At 50.0% G+C, this 24,961-nt stretch overlaps 1 protein-coding gene across 1 annotated transcript in view; it reads left to right on the forward strand.

Moving 5' to 3' along the window:
- Window positions 1-24,961, forward strand: part of LOC126517848 (rho GTPase-activating protein 45-like) — a 251,022-nt gene that overhangs the window by 152,696 nt on the left and 73,365 nt on the right. The window contains exons 3-4 of the mRNA XM_055064503.2: window positions 20,177-20,299; window positions 23,875-24,082. Coding sequence (XP_054920478.1) covers window positions 20,177-20,299; window positions 23,875-24,082 — 331 coding nt within the window. The remainder of the gene's footprint in view (window positions 1-20,176; window positions 20,300-23,874; window positions 24,083-24,961) is intronic.

Below are 24,961 nucleotides of genomic sequence, written 5' to 3' on the forward strand. Positions count from 1 at the left end.
GACGAGCCGTATGTAAAAATACTGAAAAATATCTATAGCGGCTCCACAGCCACCGTAGTCCTCCATAAAGAAAGCAACAAAATCCCAATAAAGAAAGGCGTCAGGCAGGGAGATACGATCTCTCCAATGCTATTCACAGCGTGTTTACAGGAGGTATTCAGAGACCTGGATTGGGAAGAATTGGGGATAAAAATTAATGGAGAATACCTTAGTAACTTGCGATTCGCTGATGATATTGCCTTGCTTAGTAACTCAGGGGACCAATTGCAATGCATGCTCACTGACCTGGAGAGGCAAAGCAGAAGAGTGGGTCTAAAAATTAATCTGCAGAAAACTAAAGTAATGTTTAACAGTCTTGGAAGAGAACAGCAATTTACAATAGGCAGCGAGGCACTGGAAGTCGTAAGGGAATACATCTACTTAGGGCAGGTAGTGACGGCGGATCCGGATCATGAGACGGAAATAATCAGAAGAATAAGAATGGGTTGGGGTGCGTTTGGCAGGCATTCTGAGATCATGAACAGCAGGTTGCCATTATCCCTCAAGAGAAAAGTGTATAATAGCTGTGTCTTACCAGTACTCACCTACGGGGCAGAAACCTGGAGGCTTACGAAAAGGGTTCTACTCAAATTGAGGACGACGCAACGAGCTATGGAAAGAAGAATGATAGGTGTAACGTTAAGGGATAAGAAAAGAGCAGATTGGTTGAGGGAACAAACGCGAGTTAATGACATCTTAGTTGAAATCAAGAAAAAGAAATGGGCATGGGCAGGACATGTAATGAGGAGGGAAGATAACCGATGGTCATTAAGGGTTACGGACTGGATCCCAAGGGAAGGGAAGCGTAGCAGGGGGCGGCAGAAAGTTAGGTGGGCGGATGAGATTAAGAAGTTTGCAGGGACGGCATGGCCGCAATTAGTACATGACCGGGGTTGTTGGAGAAGTATGGGAGAGGCCTTTGCCCTGCAGTGGGCGTAACCAGGCTGATGATGATGATGATGATGACTTTTACATTTTATACATACACGACGATTTCAATACAAAAGTGTTTTACGCCGGGGTCCACCATAAACTTCCTCTAACGGATGTTACGTCGGCGCAAACGCGTAAAATATGCTCTCTCTTGACAAAGACGGCACCATTTATAAAGGAGGGGTCAAGCGCGGTATACTGCATCATGGCACTAACGAGCGACGACAGTGGGCGCATCGATAATCTCAGCGCAGCGGAGGTTCTAACGCGGTGTAGCCTGGTGTAGGCGGTGTAGGCCTTCTGCTCAGGCGAGGACGCAGTTTCCGCACATGATTTGTATTTCGCGACCGATTAGCCTGTGTCGCCTCGTCGCCTACGGAGTGCAGCTTCAAGATGCATCAGCAGCGCTTGCACGCCACCTATACTGCTTCGCTTGCGATGGCACCAGCTAAGAAAACTGCTGCTCTAAGCGGTGCAGAAAGGTAACGACGTCGACTGGCGAATCCAAGGAGGTTTGGGCGAACCTCACTTTGATCCGGCGACAGAGATGCCAGCGTTAAGCAGAACTCCATCGCGCGTTCGGGTCGCGCGCTGCGAACTCCGCCATTCGCATTCCTGAAGCTGAGCGTGTCGCAACTCAACTGGCTGCCCAAGACACTATACGGAGCAGGGCCAAAATGTGGAGGACGCTTAAGCTTCTGTTTTAGGAGTGGAACGCGATAGTGTTTAAAGACCCCTTACTGCTCTTCATGCTTCCCGGCAACTGCAGCTTATGTAACCGCAACGTTTACCGAGAAACGTTGGCTGCGAACGCTATGCACGAAGGCGAGCTTTCTGGTAGAAACGCGGCCTCTTGCGTGGGTCGATCTCCTGTTATTGTTTCGCGCCTTTAATATTTCAGTCTGAGAAGAGCTAACATAAAGGACATGCGCTGTCGGGTTTTTTTTTTTTCATACATTTTTTGTGGGCTGCCCTTCTCAAAATTCCGAGGAACAACTTTGTAAAGAATGAAAGACAAGGTATGAGCAACTTTGGTGGTAGAGAAGTGCTTGGGCAGTTCGGAATGTAGTGCGAAATTCTTTTTGGACGCCGACACCGGGTTTTCTGCGGTACGGGCGCTATCATTGAAAGGTATCTGTATAGCGCAACATAACAAGGACACAAGAATAAACAAAGACGAGCACAAGCGCTAACTATCAACAACAAAAATTTTACTTCCGGGATCGGTCAACCCCCAAACAACCACGTGCACACTATGATAGCAACCATGAGGATGCACTTATACGTACATGACGGCATGAAAACAATATAACACCTTAGCCAATTAAACCTTAGCCAATTAAACAGTTAAAACCTTAACCTAAATCCTTAACGCCATCGCGTTAAAATGCTCGTACCTTCGCCGAATCGACTCGGTAGCAGGACGCCTCGCGCCAAACGAACCTGCAGCAGGGTCACCGACCCGTAGATCGTTCGCGTTTCGCTGCAACGGACCACGTGTTGACGAAGCGTTTACTAATGAGCCGTTCGGTTTCGTTTGTACGGTTTGCAAACGCCTGTGGTTTATGGCGGATTTGCGCAGTGCACGTGCAATCAACTGCTTTTCTGAAGACACGTTTCACTTTCGTGTTCTACCGATTCCCGTGAAAGAGGATCAACCATAATTTTATTGCGATAGCAATTATATGGACACTTCAGACGCATTTCTGCCGTCGGTGTCGCCGTGATGTTCCGTATAAAGTTCAAGGGCGACAAAATCGTCGCCGCGCGCCGTATGCTGCGTGTCCTAGTGAAAGCGTGCGAAGGTGAGCCGGCGAACGCGGCGGCTCAATCACGTGCATGCGAGCGAGGAAGGCGGGCCGGAAGCGCGCCCTCTCCTGTCGCCTCGAGGTACGGGGGTGAGGTGAAAGAGAGAGGAGAGCGTTCTCCAGGGCGGCTGCCGTATCTTCAAAGCGATCGACGTGGTGAAAGTGCGCGCCCGCGCAGGCCTCATCGCCAAAGCAATCTGCGACGTTTACAGCGTGCGCGTAGTGTCGGTAGCTTCGTTTGCGCTGTGCTTTCGACGTTTCGTTCGCGCTGAAGCGAGAGATGCACGGTCAATTCGCTCGCTGCTGCTGCCGCGATTCCTCACTCCAGCGTTTTGACAGCGAGTTGCCGCGGTCATCGAGCGACATGCGTTCCTGTTAACCTGTGCGCGCGTGGCACCGTGCTTGTTAATTTAGTTAAAACGTGTTGGTGGGCTAGTTCGTTTGAATCTATGATAGAATGCGTAAGCACGGTTGAACGACGACGTAGAAAGAAGCAGACACACCGGAACAGCGCTCTCTGTGTGTTCCTTTCTGCGTCCTGGTTCAGTCGCGCTTACATATTATATCATTGTTAATTTAGTGAGTAAGCCAATGTTTACAAGTTTATATACGGCAGATAATACTACTGTTCTTACTTCATATAGGTGTCTACTAATTTGCTATCGCAATCGGTGCTTCGCCTTTCGGGCGAAACTGCTACTTCTTTTTAAAGAATACTGACATTCATCAAATAGTAAAGGTGCCGCATTGATGTCACTATGGTATTGCTGCCTAATATGTACCCAATGCACGGTACGCGAGCGTTCTTGCACGTCGCCCCTATTGAAATGTGGCCGGCCTCGCCAGCATTGAACCCGCGACCTCGACCTCAATAGTGTAAAAGCCACAGTCGCTGAACTACCACGGCATGGTCAACGTTAACTGATATGAAAATAAAAGGGCGCAGTCACCGCATTTGGATGGCGGGGGGGAGGCAGGTGTAAAAATGCTCGTGTATCGTGCATGGGGGCACGTTAAAGACCAGCAAGCAGGTGGTCAAAATTAATCTGGTGTCCGCCACTATGGCGTGCCTCTAATCAGACGGTGGGTTTGGCACTTAGAACTCCAGAATTCATTTTTTTAATCGAAATAAAAGAAACAGTTTGTCAGTTTGTAATTGTGACACTTCTTTTTATTGTAATCCGCCGTGGTTGCTCAGTGGCTACGGTGTTCGGCTGCTGAGCACGAAGTCGCGGCATCGAATCCCGGCCACGGCGGCCGCATTTCGATGGGGGTGCAATACGAAAACACCCGTGTACTTAGATATAGGTGCACGTTAAAGAACCAGAGGCCTCCACTACGGCGTGACTCATAATTAGAAAGTGGTTATGGCACGTAAAACCCTATAATATATTTATTTTACTGCATAATATTAGTTCCTTCATAGCTTCATTACTGCTACCTGGAAATGAGTCACCGCCAGAGTTCTAAGGTGTCGAAAAAGTTGCACTATCGCCAGAAAGGCGAAGCATTATAGAAGTGGTAGCCAATTATTGCACTATTACACAAAGAAAAACGCGTAGTTATGCCGTCGGTATAAAGTGCTGTAAATATTCGCTTACCAACGAAACACGCTTGGTGTTAGCACAGACACGCGCGGAACGTATAATCTGGATGACCGCGCACGCTTACGCGAGCGTCGGCGCCTCGTCCTTAAAACTAACGTTTCGTGCTGCTGCCATTTCAACTGTATAGTACAGCGCCTTAAAAAAAAAGACAGCAGCAAATTCGACATCAGACACTGTGCGCGCGAGAAGACGGCGCGCATCAAGCCACCAGCCTTCTCGGCTCGCCCTCGCGCTCTCACCCTGGCACCCGCACCAGATCACGTGACCCGAAGACTCGCGGGCAGGGCGGACTCTGCGGTTTCAACCGCGCATGCGCCGTCGTACGCGGAACAGCACCGCGTCGCCGGCGGCGACGGCGCGAGGCGCCTCGTGCGACCGCGCTATGTTGCCACGGCAACAATGTCGTTTTCATATCGTTTTAACATAACGTAAAAACCGCGCAGGGGCTCGGTTTTCTCGCGGCCATTTCATATCTCATGTACCCGCGTAATCGAGATTTTGGGTGGAGCCGAAGAAATGGGAGTGGGGGAGGGGGGGGGGGGCACACTATATCGTGGCATAACGAGCCATGTTCACAAGAGGAGCGAAACAGAGGGCGTGGGTGTCGCGCGCGCGATTCGAGAGGCTGTACATGCATCGCCCGCACCGTGCGGGCTCCCGGCGAGTGGCTGGGACGCGCTCTTTCCGCGGCAAGTTTCCAATTCCCCACCCGATGCGTGCGCTCTCGATCGATAGCCGGTGCCAGGGCGGAAGCCAGCGCGCCAGAAAAGGGCCTCCTCGCTTCGTGAACACACAGGCTCACATATAAAGAGAGAAGCAGAGTGGGGAAGAAGAAAAAAATAATAAACGCCATCCACCTGTGAGAGCGGCCCGCGGTCAAGAGCAGGCGATCGACACGGCTGCTATATCGTCGGACTGGGCAACGAAGAGAGAGAGAGAAAAAAAGTTCAGGCAGTAATATCCTTCCTCGGATACCAAAACAGCTCGGAACGTAATCTCATTTCGAGTCGATTTTTATCACCGACGGGTATGCTGAGGGCGTGAAAAGAACGTTTTTGTTTATTTGTTTGTTTGTTTAAGCCCTCAAAGGCCAAATTATAATTTTTTTAGTTTAGGGATGCCGCTGAACAGTATGGGAAAATAAGAAAGAACACCGAGAGGACGGCAGTGACTAAGCCGGAGGCTGGGCACACGGTTTTCCTTCCCCACACTATTCGCTAGCATATCCCAATAGCATATCCTACTCGGTAGTCAGTACCATGTTCCACCTTCGCCAACGAGCTAACGTCGCGAATCATTTCCGATACGCTGAATTTGATCCTTCGAAATTCTCATTTAGGCGCTTCAATCTTGTCGCAAAGTCCATAGTGGCGTTTTTTGAGGTACATATTTGGAGGGAGTGTAGGGGCTCTATTCCAATACTCACCTTAGACGACTAAATAGACAGCTAAGTCGGCAAAGACCATCTTAAGCATCGTTCCAATTCTGACGAAGCCGGCAAACAAGACACCTTTACCAAGACCGCATCGAAGTCGGAGCCAATGCAAGGTACTTTGCTGCCCAAGCAAGATGGCGGCTGAGGTTGGAAAACTTGGTGTCGAGGTCGTCTTGGCTCACACGAAAACGTAGGCACGCTTTCTTACGCACTTAGTGGAAGCTACGTCGTGTTTTTTTTTTTTTTTCCTGTATAGGTTCACACACGCAAAGTGTGAAAATACGGCTATGATATCTGCTTTGTTAGCTTACTCTCGTCGACGTCAGGCGGCGTCACATCGCTGAGAGGTCTTCCGTACGGTTCCAGGTGCGCTCCATTAGTAGGACTCGAAGCTTTCTTTTCAGCTGTCAACGTATAAGGTGTCTCCACTGCTGGTCAGAATTGGCGCACACACACCCTTAGTTGCGGATATTTCAGCAAATTGCTACTAATTAATAGTTACTGGTTCCGGTCTCCGTCCACCATGGAGCACTGAAGTCCCGCTCTATCCCGCACCTCCACCGAATGGACGAGGTCGAATCAGAAAGTCCTTGCCTCTATTTTTTGAACCAGATTACGACTGTAAATGTGAAATTAATATATGCATTCCAAGCGGTGGACTTTTCTTCGACCGGCCCGGCCTTATCTGCCGGTAGCTCCTCGACACGGCGCTGCTGTCAGTTGTTGAAGACGGCGGTTGTGATTCACACGTGATTCGTTTTCTATAGAGCGAGGTACGAACGCCCATCGAAATCTGCAGGGAAAATGCAGCCCACGTATGGGGAAAGGTGTCTCGCGTTGAGAAGTATGAAGTGGTGGTGTTGTGCGTTCGCAAAAGGGCCCTGGAGACTTGCATGACAATGAGCGTTCGGGGAGGCCGCGTGTGTCGCTGACTGAGATTTCCCGCGTGCATGCAATGGTGAAAGCGGATCGGCGTGTCCGCCTTAAGGACATTTACCGGGAGCTTGGCATTTCGTATGGGAGTGTTTAAAACATCGTTCAAGGGTTCTTAGGGTACCGGAAAGTCTGATGCCTTCGGGTGCTTAATCAGTTGGATGACATGATGTAAGGCAATCGAACGATTGCTTCAATGAATCGTCTGCAATGTCCGAACCGGTGTGGGGAAAAAATAGTGTAATGTACGTAGAATAGTACGTATACTTGTAATTACCGGTATTTACCTTATTTTAGCTGACAAAAATAGGGCAAAGACTTTCTGATTCTCCCTCGTATTCGAGCACTGGAAACTGGCCTACGCCCCTAAGGGTCTCCAGTGGTGCAATTTCGTCTATTACTCACTCCCGTAAAAGGTTTAATGGTGTGAGTTAATTACAGACAGAAAGCACCTTTAGGGGGTGTAAATCGGTTTACAGCGAGGTTAGGCTGGAATGCGTAGAAACGGCTAGCGGTCACTGATCCTAGCGGTCACAGCGGTCACTAGCGGTCACAGCAAGCCCGAGCTCACGTCGGTCGCGCTGCCGCTCAGCCGTTATAAATTGCCAGAAATAAATACCACTGAACAAATTCCTGTAATTTTATTTGATGTAGAATAGTGTTCGGTCTATGTGTGGTTAAAGCAACACTAGAGGAAAATATTAAGTCAGGCTATGTTGAAATGGTAGCCTTCTGTAGTAATGAATTCGTCATTCGCAGCGAGAACAGAGCTTTCTTTAAGCGACAAAATGATTTAAAAAACGAGGAATGAGAGTGGCAACCCCTGTTGTCAGCTATGGTACCTCTCATGTGAAGTCGGCACTGGCCAACTCACAGTGAGCGGCGTTGAAGGAGGTCGCGTGCTGATGACGTCAGCTCGTCCGTTTTGACGCGTACGGTTCTGATAGAGGAGCAGCAGCGACGTCTTCTACGCAACAAATTGTTATATCGGCACTCAGAAAGCGGTGATAGACTTCTAGAAAAATAATCTGTCGGTCAAGCTTAACTTAATATTTTCTTTTATCACCCTGTACTTTGATCACCACGGCAACAGCCGCATATGCGCAAAAAAGTTAGCGCCTCCTGACGTTCCTTTTTCATAAAAACCGTTTTTCGTTACTTTTTCTTTTCCTAAAAGCGAATATAAAGAGATTTCTACATCAATCGCTGTACTCGAAACGCACATTACGGTTGCTTTTTGTCGTCTATGATGACGACAGGGGTGTCTGTGATGCCAAATTAATGTTGATTTTCACGAAGGCTAACGTAAGAATATGCTGAAACAACCCCGCCCCCTTACATAAAGTTTATCACGCATCCAACTTACCGCCGGTAGGAAGGTCGTACGTAATCGCTTCCTATTTATCTTTGAAAGCGATGGAGGGTTTATCTCTAATAATATAACTCTATAGCCCGTTCCATTTTTTCAAGGAATTACATCAGTGCCGAGCACGTGCGCCAAGACCCGCCGTGGTTGCTCAGTGGCTATGGCTTTGGGTTGCCGAGCACGAGGTCGCGGGATTGAATCCCGGCCATGGGGGCCGCATTTCGCTTGGGGCGAAATCCGAAAACACCTGTGTACTTAGATTTAGGTGCACGTTAAAGAACCCCAGGTCGTCGAAATTTCCGGAGTCCTCCAGCATGCCTCACAATCAGAAAGCGGTTTTGCCACGGTAAACCCCATAATTTAATTTTAATTTAACGTGCGCCAAGTTTCGCAGCAAGCGACCTGCGATTGGTGGCGCTGGCACCTTTCTGCCACACGTGTGCAGTAAACCAAAGCCTCTGAGATCGCGCGGCGCGCACCCCCCATCTCGGAGGCCACGAGTACGTTGGTTGCAGCTGGCTGGCATTTACAGCCACAGCGCCAGCAAAAACGAGAGCCTCGCACCGGAGCGTTCCCTTTAACAGTTGACCGCGATTTGCGAGGGGTTCGCACGTGGAATACGCGGCGCGATCGTTTCCAAAACACCGCTAAAACATCGACCGCCTTGCTCGACGGCCCGTTGGAGGCGCGTGTGTACAGCTCGATAGCTCGGGTGTCGCCGTCGACGCGCGTCGGGCGATGTGGCCAGAGAGGGTGTTATGCGGCCAGGCTACCCTCACTCACCCCCTCCTCCTCTCCCTCCCCTCCCCGCCGAGCCGCGGCTCTAAATATAGCGCGCGCCGACCTACCTGTTGCCCGCACCACCGGCATATCGGGTGAGACGAGAACGCGAAGTTCGCATTGCCGACGGCTGCGGAAAGGCTTTGAGCGCGCGCTGCCCCCCCCCCCCCCCCCCCCCCCCCCGCGCGCTTCGTTCCCGAACCTTCACGTCGCTTCGTCGCTGATTCGATTTGAAACTTGAGAGGGGAGGTGCGCGAATGTTTCCTACGATATTTCGAACGCGAAGCGCAGAGGCTTCGCCGTTCGATTCGCATTCAGTTCCAAGATTCGCTATTCGAAGTTGTCGAATATTCGTCCCGTTCGAATATTACGAGGCACTACAACAGCCGTTGTACTAGTCTGCAGGGAGAATGAGTGATGCATGTGGAGTTGTTCACAATGATATTGCTGCGGGAGAACCGCGTCCACCCCCCCCCCCACCCCCCCGTACGAACCAGTTCCAGGGCAATGGGTCGCAAGCTTCCCAAACTGTAATGACCGGATTTTTTGCGTCGATATGATGAGAGTGACTGTTAGCCTAAAATATTTCATGCCTTACTCTGGACAATTATTGCCATTTGTCTGTCAATTATAGCGACGCTTGGCATTGCTGTCACGGCTGCTGGATTAAAAAAAGAAAAAGAAAAGGTGCGGCCTACTGCGTCAGGCGGGCTGCAATGAGAGCGAACGTGGCAGCCGTAGTTGCATTCTCGGCCGCTTGGCTGGGCCGAACGGCGCTAGCTGCCGGGGATGAGACGCGTCGGCTATATAGACAGATATCTTTGTTCTTGTAGGGATCGCACCGCTGGCACGAGTTGTTGGGGTCTCGGTGCTGACGCCCGTTATTGCCAATGGGTCGCAAGCCCCAAGGGTAGCGTTGGCCTGGCGGCCTGGGGCACAGGAAGCATCCGAAGGTCCCGGCAAAGCAAGAGAAGACTGGTAACAGAACAACTTGTTTATTCTAACATAGCAAAAGAGCGGCCGGTCAGGTCGACCGAAGTGGAGAGACGGGAGAGCACGTAACTCAACAGTACAAATCGGAGCCTCTCTCCTGGCGTCCGGGGGCAGCTGCTCTTATACTCTCGGCGTCGCGGTCCAAAAGGGAAGGTCACGGGAAGAGCCCACGCGACGGCGGAGCATGAGCCCACGACGGCGCGCACGGTCGAGCCGAGAGACATGGTGAGCCGAGTGTAGTGACGCATCGCCAACCCGCCCACACGACGGCGCGCACGGTCGAGCCGAGAGACCTCCTGGCTCCTCATTTGGGGAACTCCGCTCCCCGGCTGCCGCGCTTTGACAAGCGAGGGCACACACACACACACGCACACACGAAGACACGTGGCACTGAAACACGCCTGGACACGCTTGGCGGGGAGGCGTTGCGCCGGCGTCGCACGGGCCAAAATGTCCGCCGCTTTGAACGAAGCCCCGGCGTCCGTTGCATCCGCGCCGGCATTACCGCGCGTTGTAGGCGAAACGTAACAGACCGCCCCGCCGGGGGAAGGAGATCCCGATGGTCAGGGGACTGCATCCGCTGTCCGGAGGGATGTCGCTCGATGATGCTCATAACCGAAGTCGGGCGTCCTTTGGCGTTTCTTGAGCGCAGCGCACAGAGAAGCCCTCGTTCTCACGTTCAGGTGCACACAGGACATTGCAAAGTGACTTCGGGAGAGTTGACATTTTTGTTCTCGTTTCCGGCAAGCGTTAGAACTACGCCGAAAGTCAACCGCTCAGTCAGCAAGCACGGCACAACCCTCACTAAGCCCTGCCAGGCTCTTTCCCCTTTTATACTGCTGCCTAGTTCCTTACAGTAGTTTAGCAGCACTCAGAACGCGTCCACAAATCGGAAAATTGCACTAGAAAGCACATCATCACTTTGAAACACTACACAAAAGCAATAAGTTAAAAAAAATCCTGCCTCAGGAAGAAAAACATCAGTAACAAGCAATTTTGAGGCTGATTCCCACGTTAGGGGCTTCGACTTAAGCCATCGGCGTTACCGTTGAGACTCCCCTTTTTGTAACGCACCTCAAAGGAATATTGTTGCAAAGCGAGGCTCCAGCGCAGGAGGCGGCCATTTTTGGGAGAGATGGTCTGCAGCCATTGGAGAGGGCAGTGATCCGTTTCAATGATAAACCTCGAGCCGGCTAGGTAACATGACAATTTCTGAACGGCCCACACGATACACGCACACTCTTTCTCGGTGGCGCTATACGCCTGCTCACGACTCGTCAGCTTACGACTAGCATACAGGACGGGGTGTTCTACTTCTCCATTTTCCCGTTGGCACAGTACAACGCCCATGCCTCGCTCACTAGCATCACACTGAACAACGAACCCTTTTGTGTAGTCGGGCGATCGTAGCACAGGCTGGCTTGTTAGGGCGCTCTTTAGGGCGCTAAAAGCTCTTTCCTTTGTCTCATCCCAGACGACTGTTTGCGGCTCTGTCTTTCTTAGAGCATCCGTTAGGGGAGACGCGATATCAGAGTACCTGGGGATGTACCTCTGATAGTAGCCGGCGACACCTAAGAACGACCGAATATCGGTCTTCGTACGCGGTTGCGGGAAGTCTCGCACAGCGGCCACCTTTATTTCAGAGGGGCGGCGACGACCCCGACCAATCACGTGTCCGAGGTAGACAACCTCGGCCTGTGCTAACTGGCACTTGGGAGCCTTGACTGTCAAGCCCGCATCGCGCAGGCGGGTTAGCACTGCCCGCAAGTGCGCCATATGCTCAGGCCAGGATGCGGAGAATATCGCTACGTCGTCTAGATACGGTAAAGCGAATTCTTGCTGTCCCCGCAACACTTTATCCATGAGGCTTGAAAAGCAGTATGGCGCGTTCTTCAAACCAAAACTCAAAACTTTAGGACGGAATGTCCCCATTGGTGAAATGAACGCCGCATACCTACTAGCCTCTTCTGTAAGTGGAACCTGCCAATAACCCCTGACAAGATCTAGGGTGGAAATAAACTGAGCGCTACTCACTCTCTCAAGGCGCTCCTCGATGTTAGGGATCGGATAAATTTGATCCTTAGTGATGGAATTAAGCCTGCGGTAGTCGACGCAAGGACGAGGTTCCTTGCCCGGTACCTCAACTAAGATCAAAGGGGAGGTATAATCACTCTCACCCGCTTCAATAACACCGAGCTGTAGCATTTTCTTTACCTCAGCCTCCATAATATCGCTCTGGCGGGGTGACACCCGGTACGCCTTGGATCGTACTGGCTCTGGGGAGGTAAGTTCTATGTCATGAGTAAGGACAGAAGTCCTACCAGGCCTCTCAGAGAACAGACCTTGAAACTCTTGTAAGAGCTGGTGTAGTTCGGTTTTCTGCTCAGGCGACAGCGATGCTTTACTTATTAAGTCACTAATGACTTGATCGGTGTCTTTCCTGTTCGTCACTGAACCTAGTCCCGGAAGCTCGACCGGAAGCTCTTCGGGCACGTTTACCATCATGCACACCACTGCTTCCCGTTGCTTATAGGGTTTGAGCAGATTACAGTGGTAAACTTGCTGTGCTTTCCGCTTTCCTGGCAGACTCACCACGTAGTTAACGTCCGACAGTTTTTGAACAATCCGTGCTGGGCCCTCCCACTGCACGTCGAGTTTGTTCTTTAGCGATGTGCGCAATATCATGACCTCATCGCCCACCTCAAAACGACGGGCCCTGGCTGTCCGATCATAATAAACCTTGGCCCTCTGCTGGGCCTCTGCCATTGCTTCACCTGACAACTCCTGTGCCCTTCTTAAGCGTTCGAGGAGCTTAAGCACGTACTCTACCACGACTGGGTCGTCGCCCCTGCCTTCCCATGATTCTCGAAGCATGCGAAGCGGAGATCGCAGCGAGCGACCGTACACCAGCTCAGCTGGCGAAAACCCCGTAGCCGCATGCGGCGCGGTCCTTAATGCAAACATCACTCCAGGCAGACACAGCTCCCAGTCAGTTTGATGTTCAAAACACAATGCTCTCAACACGCGCTTCATGACGGAGTGGAGCTTCTCAACGGAATTCGACTGGGGGTGGTGCACTGAGCTGTGTAACAGCCTTACCCCGCACCAGTCTGATAAAGGCGTGGGTTCGGATCCCACCGCTGCCACCAGTTGTAGGGATCGCACCGCTGGCACGAGTTGTTGGGGTCTCGGTGCTGACGCCCGTTATTGCCAATGGGTCGCAAGCCCCAAGGGTAGCGTTGGCCTGGCGGCCTGGGGCACAGGAAGCATCCGAAGGTCCCGGCAAAGCAAGAGAAGACTGGTAACAGAACAACTTGTTTATTCTAACATAGCAAAAGAGCGGCCGGTCAGGTCGACCGAAGTGGAGAGACGGGAGAGCACGTAACTCAACAGTACAAATCGGAGCCTCTCTCCTGGCGTCCGGGGGCAGCTGCTCTTATACTCTCGGCGTCGCGGTCCAAAAGGGAAGGTCACGGGAAGAGCCCACGCGACGGCGGAGCATGAGCCCACGACGGCGCGCACGGTCGAGCCGAGAGACATGGTGAGCCGAGTGTAGTGACGCATCGCCAACCCGCCCACACGACGGCGCGCACGGTCGAGCCGAGAGACCTCCTGGCTCCTCATTTGGGGAACTCCGCTCCCCGGCTGCCGCGCTTTGACAAGCGAGGGCACACACACACACACGCACACACGAAGACACGTGGCACTGAAACACGCCTGGACACGCTTGGCGGGGAGGCGTTGCGCCGGCGTCGCACGGGCCAAAATGTCCGCCGCTTTGAACGAAGCCCCGGCGTCCGTTGCATCCGCGCCGGCATTACCGCGCGTTGTAGGCGAAACGTAACATTCTGTATACCGCATGGCCCAAGCATACGGCATCAGCGGTTATATATTTATAAGCGTTGTGCGGCGTGACTATGCGAGGTCGTATTGCGGCGTTGGCCCGTTTTCTCTTGCTTTTTCGAGAAAGAGAATGATAACCGGATTTTTTTTCGGTTGTGTTCGTTCCGTTCTCTACGACGCACTCACACGTATTACGGAAATCTTGTCCTCAAAAATAGGCATCGCATTCTTTTTGTGCGATCCCTCTCATATATTATGGCTGTATACAGGCCAAAAAGGCAATGCCGAAGCGCACAGCTTACGTATGTATCGTGCTGGTTCACCAACCGCAGTGATCGCTGTGTTGAGCAGCGCCATCAGCCTCATGCAGGAAGGATAGCGTAGACATATGGTAATTTGAAGCCTAGTAGACATGAAATGCGCGAGAACGATGCCGTTGCATCACAAATATTTGATAGCGCCTGCCGCTTAGATGTTTTGTGGTTGCCTTAGGTTGGCCGTGCACGAGCATGCGCTCTTATGCTTTATGTTTTACTCCCTACGCCAAGCGATCAGACAGTGAGCAGATTTACCATTCCATGCTGCTAATACAGAGACACCGGGGTTTTTTTTGTTTAATTAAAACCGATATAAGCAAATTAGTTCACAACACATACACACACCACGAATGATAATGTGCGTACACCGCGGCTGATAAAGCGCGTCACATTTTTGCGCCCCCAAGAGATATTTCCGCCTACTGTAGTTACCGATGCACCGAAAGGCTTCCCTGTCGACCTTATATGAACGGACATGGCGTAAATTTCACAAAGTACCAACTAAAACATCTCGAAATCGTTCCGCAGCACGCGACAGCAATACTTTCAAGCAGCGCCGCGCCGGATCGCCCAAGCCAGAGAGGAGGACCGGCTCTCCGCGCGCCCTATCCTCCTCGCCCGATGAAAAGAACCTCTATGCGTCTATGCTTCGCAGGCCGCCAGCAGCGTTTCCTCGCGCCGCGAGCATGCACCTGAGGCTGCCGATGCAAATAAAAAAAAAAAAAGCTAAAAACAAATTGCTATAGAACAACGCGCTAGCAGCCGAATGAGGGCATGGTTTGTCTACTTCTGAGGGTAAATTCTTGTTTTCATTCAGAAGTGATCGTATATAAAGAACATTTTCACAAAAGTAGGTCAGAAGACACCTAACTGTTTCTAAGTGCGAACGCAGCCACTGGAAAAAGTACCTCTAGCCTCCACAGCGTTGCACCTGATGTGGAGTGTCCACCCGTATGGAGTGTTCACCTTCCAGAAGCGTTGATATTCATAGAATTGCCATTCTGGTGACCCGCACATAAAAGGAGCCCATCCCACTGTCCGCACCAGTCACTCTTCACACAGTATACATCTCCCACAAGCCCATACCGGGACCTTTCAGCAGTCATTTTTTGCGCGCACAGCGCGAGACTGGAATGGCCTGCTCACCGAAGTTGCCACTATCATCGACCCACTTGCATTCAAGGAGCTCACCGAAAACACCCCATTGTTACTTGTATTATCTTTGTTTGCCATTACTCTTCGTCTCTCTCTCTCTCTCTCTCTCTCTGTTTATTTGCCATTAACTGCCCGCTCCCTCATATAATACCTCAACATGAGACCTCTGAGGAAATAAATAAATAAATAAATAAATAAATAAATAAATATGGAAGGATTAACTGTTCAGCAGTCGAGATAAGTAAGACACATTTAGAGTATTGGCAGGGAAAAAAAATCCAGGGATGAGATTGATAAAACTGGAGTCATTGTAAGCGTTGGTATAGGTATACACTGTAGTGATTAAAGTAGGAATTGAGATTAGATACGAGAAATCCCAGACGTCGATAGATGCAGTGAAGCCTAACTATAGAGCAAGCAAGCCGGGTGACTATTTGTCGCCGTCCCCTTTCGAAGCGTATGCCAATAAATATCATCACCACCACCAAATTTTGCACATGTTTAACCGGAGCGCACTCGTTTGTGTGCTTTGCCAACTCCTTCGTGCACATTGTCTACCGATGTGCTCGTGCAACTTCGGCACGTTTGTTGCAACGTGCGCATTCAATCGTCTTCTTTGCAACTTGCTGGTGTGACAACCGCAAGTTGCTATCGCACCCTTTCTTGTATAGTGTACGCCGAATTGGAAGACTAAAGCTGTAGCCGTGACAGGATCACGCATTGGGCCAACTCTTTCCTGGCTTCAAATTTATCCAGAGATACTCCCTGCTAGTCACTTCCTTCCTCCGCGGATAAATAGGCACGGACCACGTGATTCGATGTAGCGCTAATGGCCAATTCGGCAAATCGCACCGGTAAGCAACGGGGCGGGGCGCCCTGATGCGCCGTTTCGTCCAATCATATCGTCGCCCCCAGAGCACCCCGCACGCATGCGCCCCGGTGAGATTTGCCGAACTCTCCGTAAGCGTCTTACTTCTTATTTCGCATGATACGAAGTAATTATTACAGGGAAGGCTTAGCCGAATATGAACTTTTTTTATTTTGTTGTTACCGCAGAGCGAGCGGGAGTAATATATTTATGCGACGAGTGGCCACGTGGCACTGCTTGCAGTCACGACCAAAACGTAGTGCGTCACACACCGAAAGCGCAAACGTGCACGAGCAGTACGCGATCTCAGCCGCTGTTGTAATATTTGAAGCAGTTAATCCCCAGAAAGCGCCGCAGAACGAAAACAACTGCGCTGCAGAACGCGCGGAGTGATACATTCTGCCGCCGCACTACTTCCGTATAGCTTCCACTGCGTGGACTTCTGAGTATGAAACGGAGTGTAGTGACTTTAATGATGCGCTGATATGCTCGTCTCCTGGTTTGTTCATATAAAAGCCCTGAATAATTTGTCTGGTAGTTTTCTCGCTGGAACGGTTCTGGACGGCACCCGCATATTTTGCATGCTTGCCGAAATGGCCTGCAGTCTCTCTTGTTTTTTTTTGTGTTTTTTTTTTCGTTCTTCTCATTAATTTTCGCTAAGGGCACTCAGCTGGGCCTGAAATAAGCAGGAAGAAGAGCGTTCCGAGCGAACTGACAACCGTCATAAAAAAGCAGTCAAAGCAAAAAACAATTATAATAATAATTACACTAAGAATACAGACTTAAAGCAGAACAAACTGAATTTCAAAGCTCGGAAAGCCTATCTAGAGAGCTCGATCAATGCGTTGTTCTTACACGAAAAGAAGCGAAGACAGAATACGCGCGTTCGGAAACGCGGTGATATCAGAGAACTAACAGCGACGAAAAACCAATCAAGGCAAAGAACAAAGAATGAGCGTGAAAGGAACGAAGAAGCTGACAAAAATAACGGCCAAGTCCGCAAGACTGGAGTGGCCATATTGTGCGAAATGCACAAAAAAGTGGAAGAAAGACAAAGGCAGGCATGATTCGGAAACGTGCTACAATCAGAACAGGAAGAGTAACGAAATAAAAGAAAGCAGTGAACGCGAGAACGAAATTTGGCTGAAGAGAGCGAAAAAAATTATTGAGTGCAACAGCAAAGTCGGCATAATTGAAGAGGTCAATTACTGTAACGAATACGAAAAAAAAAACAGAGAGAAAGGAAACAATAGCAAAGTAAACATATTAGGAGAAGTCACTATTGCAGAAGCCGGAAAAGACAATCAGAAGAAAGCGGAAATTCCTACTGTGGCGACAGTATTCGACGATAATTAGCTCCACTCTGAAATCGATAATACAAGAGGCGACACCTGTCGCGCTCCTTTTTCTATCCTTTTTTCTTTCTTCGTCGCTGTAGCGTTCTTTCTTGCCCTCACAGTGATCCTGAGCGCAGCTATGTAAACACTCCGCTATTCGGAGGGATCCGGCATGCCACAACGAAATTATTCAGCGTTTTTTTTTTTTTCGGTATTCTTTCATTACCATTGCATTATGTTTGCCGTGCCACAACGAGTAGCTGGTGTCACATGAAAGCGGCAGGATTTACCTTAATATCGCGTAATTAAAATAAAAAAAATTGACTCGCCATCCCAGCTCTGCGAAAGCGGATGTCCAGCGAAGCTGTTGAAATTCACCACCACAACTGCCGAGGGAGGTATGCAATGCTTTATTGCTTTAGTGCAATGTTATGGTCAGCCGGTGAAGAAGACTGCTCACGGGCATGAAGCGTGTGACCTTTTAAAACAGCTGTCCCTTTAAGGCAACTTTTTTGAAATATATGTATTTTGCGACACTATGCCAAAGATACAGTATGGCCTGGCGTTGAATGCCATTCGCGTTTCCTGGTGCAAGTTTTTTTCTCTCTCTTTCTTTTTTTTTCTTTAATTTCAGCCTCTGCAGGCGTCTTTCGCACCAGCCAGAAACGTGAAAACATACCTATTCCACAGTTTTCAGACTCTCAACCTGTGCATGAATTCGACGCCGCATCCGGTGGTGGGAGGGTTTTTCAACACGTGCCATGATTTACCCTCTCCCGGTGCCGTGGCCAGGAAGCAACAACTACAGATACCTTTTGCAAGCTTTACTGGGGTCTTCTAAGCACTGCTAAGCACGAGGTCGCGGGACCAAATACCGGCCGCAGCGGCCGCTTTTCCAGGGGGCTTTGGGTGCATGTTAAAGACCTTCAGGTGATCGAAATTAATCCGCAACAACCCCCCCCCCCCCAACACACTACGACGGGCCTCATAATGAGATGTTGTTTTGGCACGTATAACTCCAGCGTTGAATTTAACTGTAAAATTCGAAGCAGCTAGGAATCCTTGCAAGGTCATATCTTTACCCTTTCTTCGTGTGAGCATCTCTTCCCGAACACAGGCCAGTGTGCCATCAACTTGCATGGCAAAGTTTTTCAGTTCTGTTATGTTTTTGCACAGTTTAATAAACATGGTACGCCGTTATCTGTAGTATGCGTGATGGTTTAGAAAGAAAGGGCCAAAAGTGTCCCAAGTTATGTAACTAAGCGCAATTTCAACTGTATTTGTTTGCCTTTCATCTGAAGTACAGAACCGGAAAATCTCGGTGTGTTCTGGTGTAGTCCCGGTTCACACAATAGTAGACGCTTCTGTGTTTCCTTTTATTCCGATATTAACTATATGGGCGCTCCAAGCGCATTTCTGCCGTCGGCGTCGCCGTCATGTTCCGTATAAAGTCCTAGGGCGATAACACCGTCGCAGCGCATCCCACACCGTATTGCGAGTGAAAGCGTGTGAGGGGAGCTGACAATCGGTAAGGGGCGTTAGTCGATCGCGGCTCAATCTCGCCTGCACAAAGCGCCCAGCGTTGCGAAGCACCGGGGGGAGAGGAGGGAGGGGGAGTTCTCTCCGCCTGCAACTCCGCCTGCAACAGCGCGCCGGCTGCGCGCGGTCGCGAGGCCGTATCTTGAGAGCGATCTGCGTTGAGGGCAGAGTCTAGGCACGTCGGCGGCTCGTAGCTTTGTGCGTGCTGTGTGTCCTCAGCACTCGCCTTGCGTTGAAGCGATCGACAGCACGAACGTCAATTCGCTCGCTGCTGCTGCCACGTTTCCTCACGCCAGCGTTTTGAGAGCGAGAGTCCGCAGTCGTCGAGTCTGATGTGTTCATGTTTGCTGTGCGCGCTGACACTATACTTATTTAGTTAGCAAGTGACTGTTTACACGTCCATACGGCCGATAAGTGTTATCCTTACATCGTATGGCTGTCCGCGAATTTTATATCGCAATCGATGCTTCGCCTTACGGGCGAAACTGCGTTTTTTGTTCAGCTTCGGTATTCCGATGCAATCGATAAACTACCCGGTATAATTCACGTAAAATAAATCCAAGTTTTAGCGTTATAGAAATGAAACTACGTATTTCCTTTCAGCCCCACGAAACTCGCCGTTTTGTTACCGTATCATGTCTTGCTGCATAATAACGTCTACACCCGCCGCCTCCCCCCTGTCCCTTCTTCTGGAAAGGCCGCAGTGTATGTCACGAAGGCTTCGAAATAACTTGAGCTTTCAACGAATCTTTGGGAAAAATCCCACCTGTAACTTATATGCTACGCTGCTGTCTGCTCTCGCTGATGCCATAGTAACAATTATTGATCGCGACTTTCCCTTGAACGTTTACGTGTACATTATGCTTCTTGTTGATGTAGTACAATGTCCGTCCGTTTTTTTTTTTTTTGCTTTAATTGCTTTCTTCTTGCTTTTTTTAGGGGGTGTTTGCTTGTTCGAGTTTTCTTTAATATGTGCACATTCTCTCTTTTTTGTCTTCAGGTGCTGTTGAAGTTGTATTACGGTTGTAGCGCTGTATTTTCCGTTATTAGCGTACATATTTCTAAGGTTATTCAATTTTCGTCGCAGATTGGTCTTCGCTATATTTCTTTTTTTTGCACTTTCCTCCCTTTCCTGAATGCTCCGTATAGGAGCGTAGCTATAACGTGTGATAAATAAATAAATAAAATAAATAACTAAACTCTTATTTCTTTCTGTTGCGCAGACCCTTCAGCCCGAGGATCCGGGTCCGTCGGCTCCACGTGGAGCGGGCCAGTCGAGGTCTCCTGCGTCCGACCCGGGCGGGGGACGCGCGACCATGGGACCCTCCGCACCCGAAGCCCGCCAGGTGAGCGCATCTTCTTACTGCAAGCGGCGTGCGGGGGTGACGAATGAGGCTCGGCGGTACACTTCGGCTGGTCGAAAATCGTGCTCTCGGGACTCTGGTTCATTCGGGTGCTCTCGGAGACGACTCCGCCTTCAACGTGTGAGCGCGACCGAGGTCCGACAGAAACTCGATCGGGTGGTCATTCCGATTGCTCTGGGAAGCGGCTAGTGTATACGTTCGGCTGGGGGCAAGCTATCTCTGGCTCGGATCTCGAGAGGGCTCCGCACCGCTGCAAACCGAGCTGGTAGGGAGCGCGGTGGGAACCAGTCGAACGTGCGTCGGGGAGTTTGGTAGGAAACGCTCAAAACCCAAACTCCGCAAGACTTATTTTGCGCCCGGTGGATAGCGTCCTCTAACTTTGAGTCCGCTATTTCTAAAGCGCCATAATAGAGAGTTTTAGATTAGTGTGCCCAAACGTTGGGGAACGCAAAGCGCCGGGCTGCTGGATAACAAAGAAAGTGGCACAGCGAACACGAATAAGCACGAAGAGCCCACAGTCTAGTCCGCGTCCCCAACGCTTGGGTGTGTCTTAAGTACCCCGTTCTGAAACTCTCGAATGTGCCGCAGCGTCTTTTGCGCGAGTATAACTGCGGGAGCGTGTGTGTATGGGTGTGCGTGGGTGCGTGCTTGCGTGAGTGAGAGGGAGTGATCGAGTGACTGAGTGGGCGATCGAGTGAGTGAGCGAGTAGTGATTGAGTGAATGAGCAAGTGAGTGATTGAGCGAGTGATTGAGTGAGTGAGCGAGTGAGTAAGTGAGCGACTAAGCGAGTGAATGAGTTAGAGTGAGCGAGCGACTTAGTCGGTGAGCGATTGCGTGAGTGAGAGTGAGTGAGTGATTGAGCGAGTGAGTGAGCGAGTGAGCGAGCGAGTGAGTGAATGAGCGAGTGAGCGAGCCAGCGAGTGAATGAGCGAGTGATTGAGCCAGCGAGTGAGTGAGCGAGTAAGTGAGTGAGCGAGTGAGTGAGTCAGCGAGCGAGCGAGTGGGGGAATCAGCGATTGAGTGAGCGAATGAGTGAGTGCGTGGATGAGCGATTGAGGGAGCGATGAAGTGAGCGAGTGAGTGAGTGAGGAATTGAGCTAGTGAGTGAGTGAATGAGAGATTGAGCGAGTGAGTGTGATTGAGCGAGTGAATGAGTGAGTGAATGAGCGAGTGAGTGAGTGAATGAGCGATTGGGCGAGCGAGCAAGCGAATGACTGAGTGAGTGAGTGAGTGAGTGATTGAGCGAGCGAGTGAGTGAGTGAGTGAGTGCGTGAGTGAGTGAGTGAGTGCACGAGCTAGTTAGTTATTTAGTTAGTGAGTAAGTGAGCGGAGTTGCACCGACACACACGGAGGTAGACTGAAAAATGGTCTTAGGTCCAGTAACACCTTTGTTTAGGGCAATCGGGGCTTGCTCAGTTGTTATGCTTGCAGCGCCAAAGGTAAAGATTACACCTTCAAAAATAAATACCTAGTTAAACAGACAGAATGGCAGACTGACTTCCGAAAATGGTTTTAGTACACTTGCTTGTGTAGCATGCATTGGGTACACGCTTCCAAAGAAAACTAAAAAGTACAATTATTTTTGCAGCGTTACCTAATTCACCGTCTACAATACGCCCCGCCCTGTCCCCGAAAAAAAAAAAACCATTGTGCGAGGATGCTTGGTAAGCCAGAAAAGATTACCTGGGCATCAGTGGAGATAAGAGAAGATTAGATTATAGGTGGAAGGATAGCAGGGAAAAGATTTATAGAAGCGGAGTCGTTGCAAGTGTGGGTACAGTACAGTCGTTGCAAATGGTACAGTATAGTGATAGAGATTCCAAATACAAAATTAAGATCTAGATGAGATAGGCAAAATATTAGACGGCCATAGATATAGTAAAACCTTATTAAATCAAGCAGGCTCGCTGACTATTTGTCCCCGCTGCCCCGTTTCAAAGGGCACGACAACAAACATCAGCAGCAGCAGTAAGGAGCAAACGGGTGGCGACGCCTCCTTGAAGTTGCCGCACCACCTCGCCGTGACGTCATGGATTTCGACGGCGTATACTCAGTACTAGATAAATTTTTGTCGGTATGAATTGGCTATATCGTATTCTAAAAGCGCTAAAGACTGAAGCTTAAACGTCTCAAAAACTTTTTACAGCCACAGCAGCCCAAAAAGGAAAGCAAGAAAAATTGCAAATGCGCGACGTCAAACTGACCTACCGGCCCTAGGTGTCGGCTCGAAATTCGGAAAACCAAAACTCGGCCTTCATTTTTTATTCTAATAATGAACCTGTATTATCGCGAAATCAACGAAAGTAGAGTTCTGCGTGCATACTTTGTGTCTAAGTTGATTTGGCGTCCATCTTTATTGTCTCATTAAGGAACCAAATGTGGCTATGACTTATCCGAAGACACTGGCTTAACTGACAAAGTTTAACCTGTTTACGTTAATAGCATCGTCTTTGTCTCGCCTGCACGTGCCATCATCATATATTTTCGTGCCTTTCGTTTCCCCGTTTCCCGCCGTCCTCTTCCTTTACGGCCTTTCTGTCCCCGATTCCCTTTCTCACGCAGAGAATATACAGTGTGTCCGTAAAGTCATGGTGCACTTTTGACAGGTCGCAGGAAGTCAAGGAAAAAAGATATAAATGCGAAATTTTCACGAAATAAAAGGAAAACTCTCTAAGGTTATACCTGTTCAGTAATTGTAGAACACACGCACGCACATATTTCTTGGGGTTCCTCAGGTAGCCCACCCGTATAGCCTCTACAGACGCGTCACTTACCGCTGGCCTACTAGAACGCGTTTTGTCCAACAAACTGCCGCCATCCTTCACCTGCTTATCCCACTGATCAATGTTCTTCCCATGCGGTGGCGCTTCGTTGTACAGTCAACCGCAAAAGTTTACGGGACGCAGGATCTGCCAAGAAGCTGAATTCCTGCGAAGCGTGGTCACACAGACTCGAATTGCATGTTCCAGCATGTAGTGGCCTTCGCCACCTACACAGTGATTCATTAAATACCAGTGTCATGCCTTAACAGTGCAAACTGTTAAACAGTGCAAACCCGTAAACTTTTGCTGTTGACTGCACACGCGACGATATTCGCATTGCACTTTGGTCAAGGATTTCAATTTAGCAAGCCACAGAACACGCCGAACTTTCCTCTGTACCGCCCACGTGTGGAGTGGCGTTGGCTGAACCACGGCTTCGCAGTTCGTGCTTCTGCGTCATCACCTGCGTGCGCACGCCCTTGCACGTCGTACTAGGGAAACTTGGAGAGCTTCCCTTTTATCGAGGTGAAGATTTCACGTTTCTGTCTTGTTTTGTTGCTTTCCTGCGACCGGCCAGAAATGTACCGTGACTTTACGGGCACACTGTACATCATGCAGGCACCTACAGATATAAGAATTCTCCGCCTTTCAACGAATACCTTTGACTGTCTCCTTCTCGGCACCCTCCGCTACGGCGCCCCACATAAGTCACCGTGTAATTTCTGGACGTTAGCCGACGTGACTCATCATTTTTTGTTATTGATTGGATTGCGTCGTCTTCGGGGGCCTCGCAGTCGGCGACCAGCCTGGCCAGCAGCGCGAGCAGCGCCAGCAGCAACGACAGCAGCGGGGCCCGGGACGAGGGCCGCCTCGGGGGCGGCGCGTCGGCCTCGACGGGGGCCATGGTGCAGCGCGAGGACATCCTCGTGCTCACGCACGACGTGCGCGCCTTCAAGGAGGCCCTGGGGAGGCTCAGGAAGGCCTTCGCGCCGGAGGCACACGGTGGGTGTGTGTGCCGCGTACGGCAAAAGACATGCGGTAAAGTGAAATTACAAAAACATCCTTCAGGCTTGAATGACACACAGGATATGTACAACAACAACAACAACAACAACATCAAGATGTGAACTTAGCAAGCTTTGAGAAAGGCTGGTCTACCAGGCGACACGTCAGTGCAATATATTGTGCTTATTCAACTTACGTCGAACTCTTTTTTTTCAGTGTGTGTATATATATATATATATATATATATATATATATAATATTCACAGTGTTGGCTGAGTTTCAACATGTTTCAATTAGCAACGTCGAGAGGTCACTTTTTTATGGTGCTGCTTCTTGAATGCTTCGTTATAGCAGAGTTTTAGTCCTGACACTGCCACTGCTATACTGCAGGAGGACATTGCGACAAACTGCCGTAACTGCGTATGATATCAGGAGGAAGCACATTCTCGGCGTTGCTAATTGGAGCTTGTTGAAATTCGGCCAATCTTGTGACATATATATATTTCTTTAATGCTGCTCATCGAGGTACGCTTGTGTACTGCAGTGAAGTTCAACACATTGGCGAATTCGCAGTGTCCAAGATTCCTAGGCTTGAGCCTCACTAAGGAGCGCACCGCCTCTCTAGTTATCGTATGAAATTTCCTTCTTGATGTTCTTGTTCTCTACGTTATATATTTTACCACTGCTGCTTTACATTCTGTCTTATCTAGCCACTGCCGCACTGCTCTAACCACTGGCCTAATCAGTTCCCTGCACCAGGTAGCACCGAGTGCAGGGCAGTGCCGTCTCTCGGCTGCAAAGTGTTCAGCGCGCTGCGGTAGGTGATGTCCAAAACATGGCCGAAATGCCGTGTTTCTGGCTCCTGAAATCGTTTCC

Source organism: Dermacentor andersoni, chromosome 11 (genome assembly GCF_023375885.2).
Source record: "Dermacentor andersoni chromosome 11, qqDerAnde1_hic_scaffold, whole genome shotgun sequence".
NCBI classification, from domain to species: Eukaryota; Metazoa; Arthropoda; class Arachnida; order Ixodida; family Ixodidae; genus Dermacentor; species Dermacentor andersoni.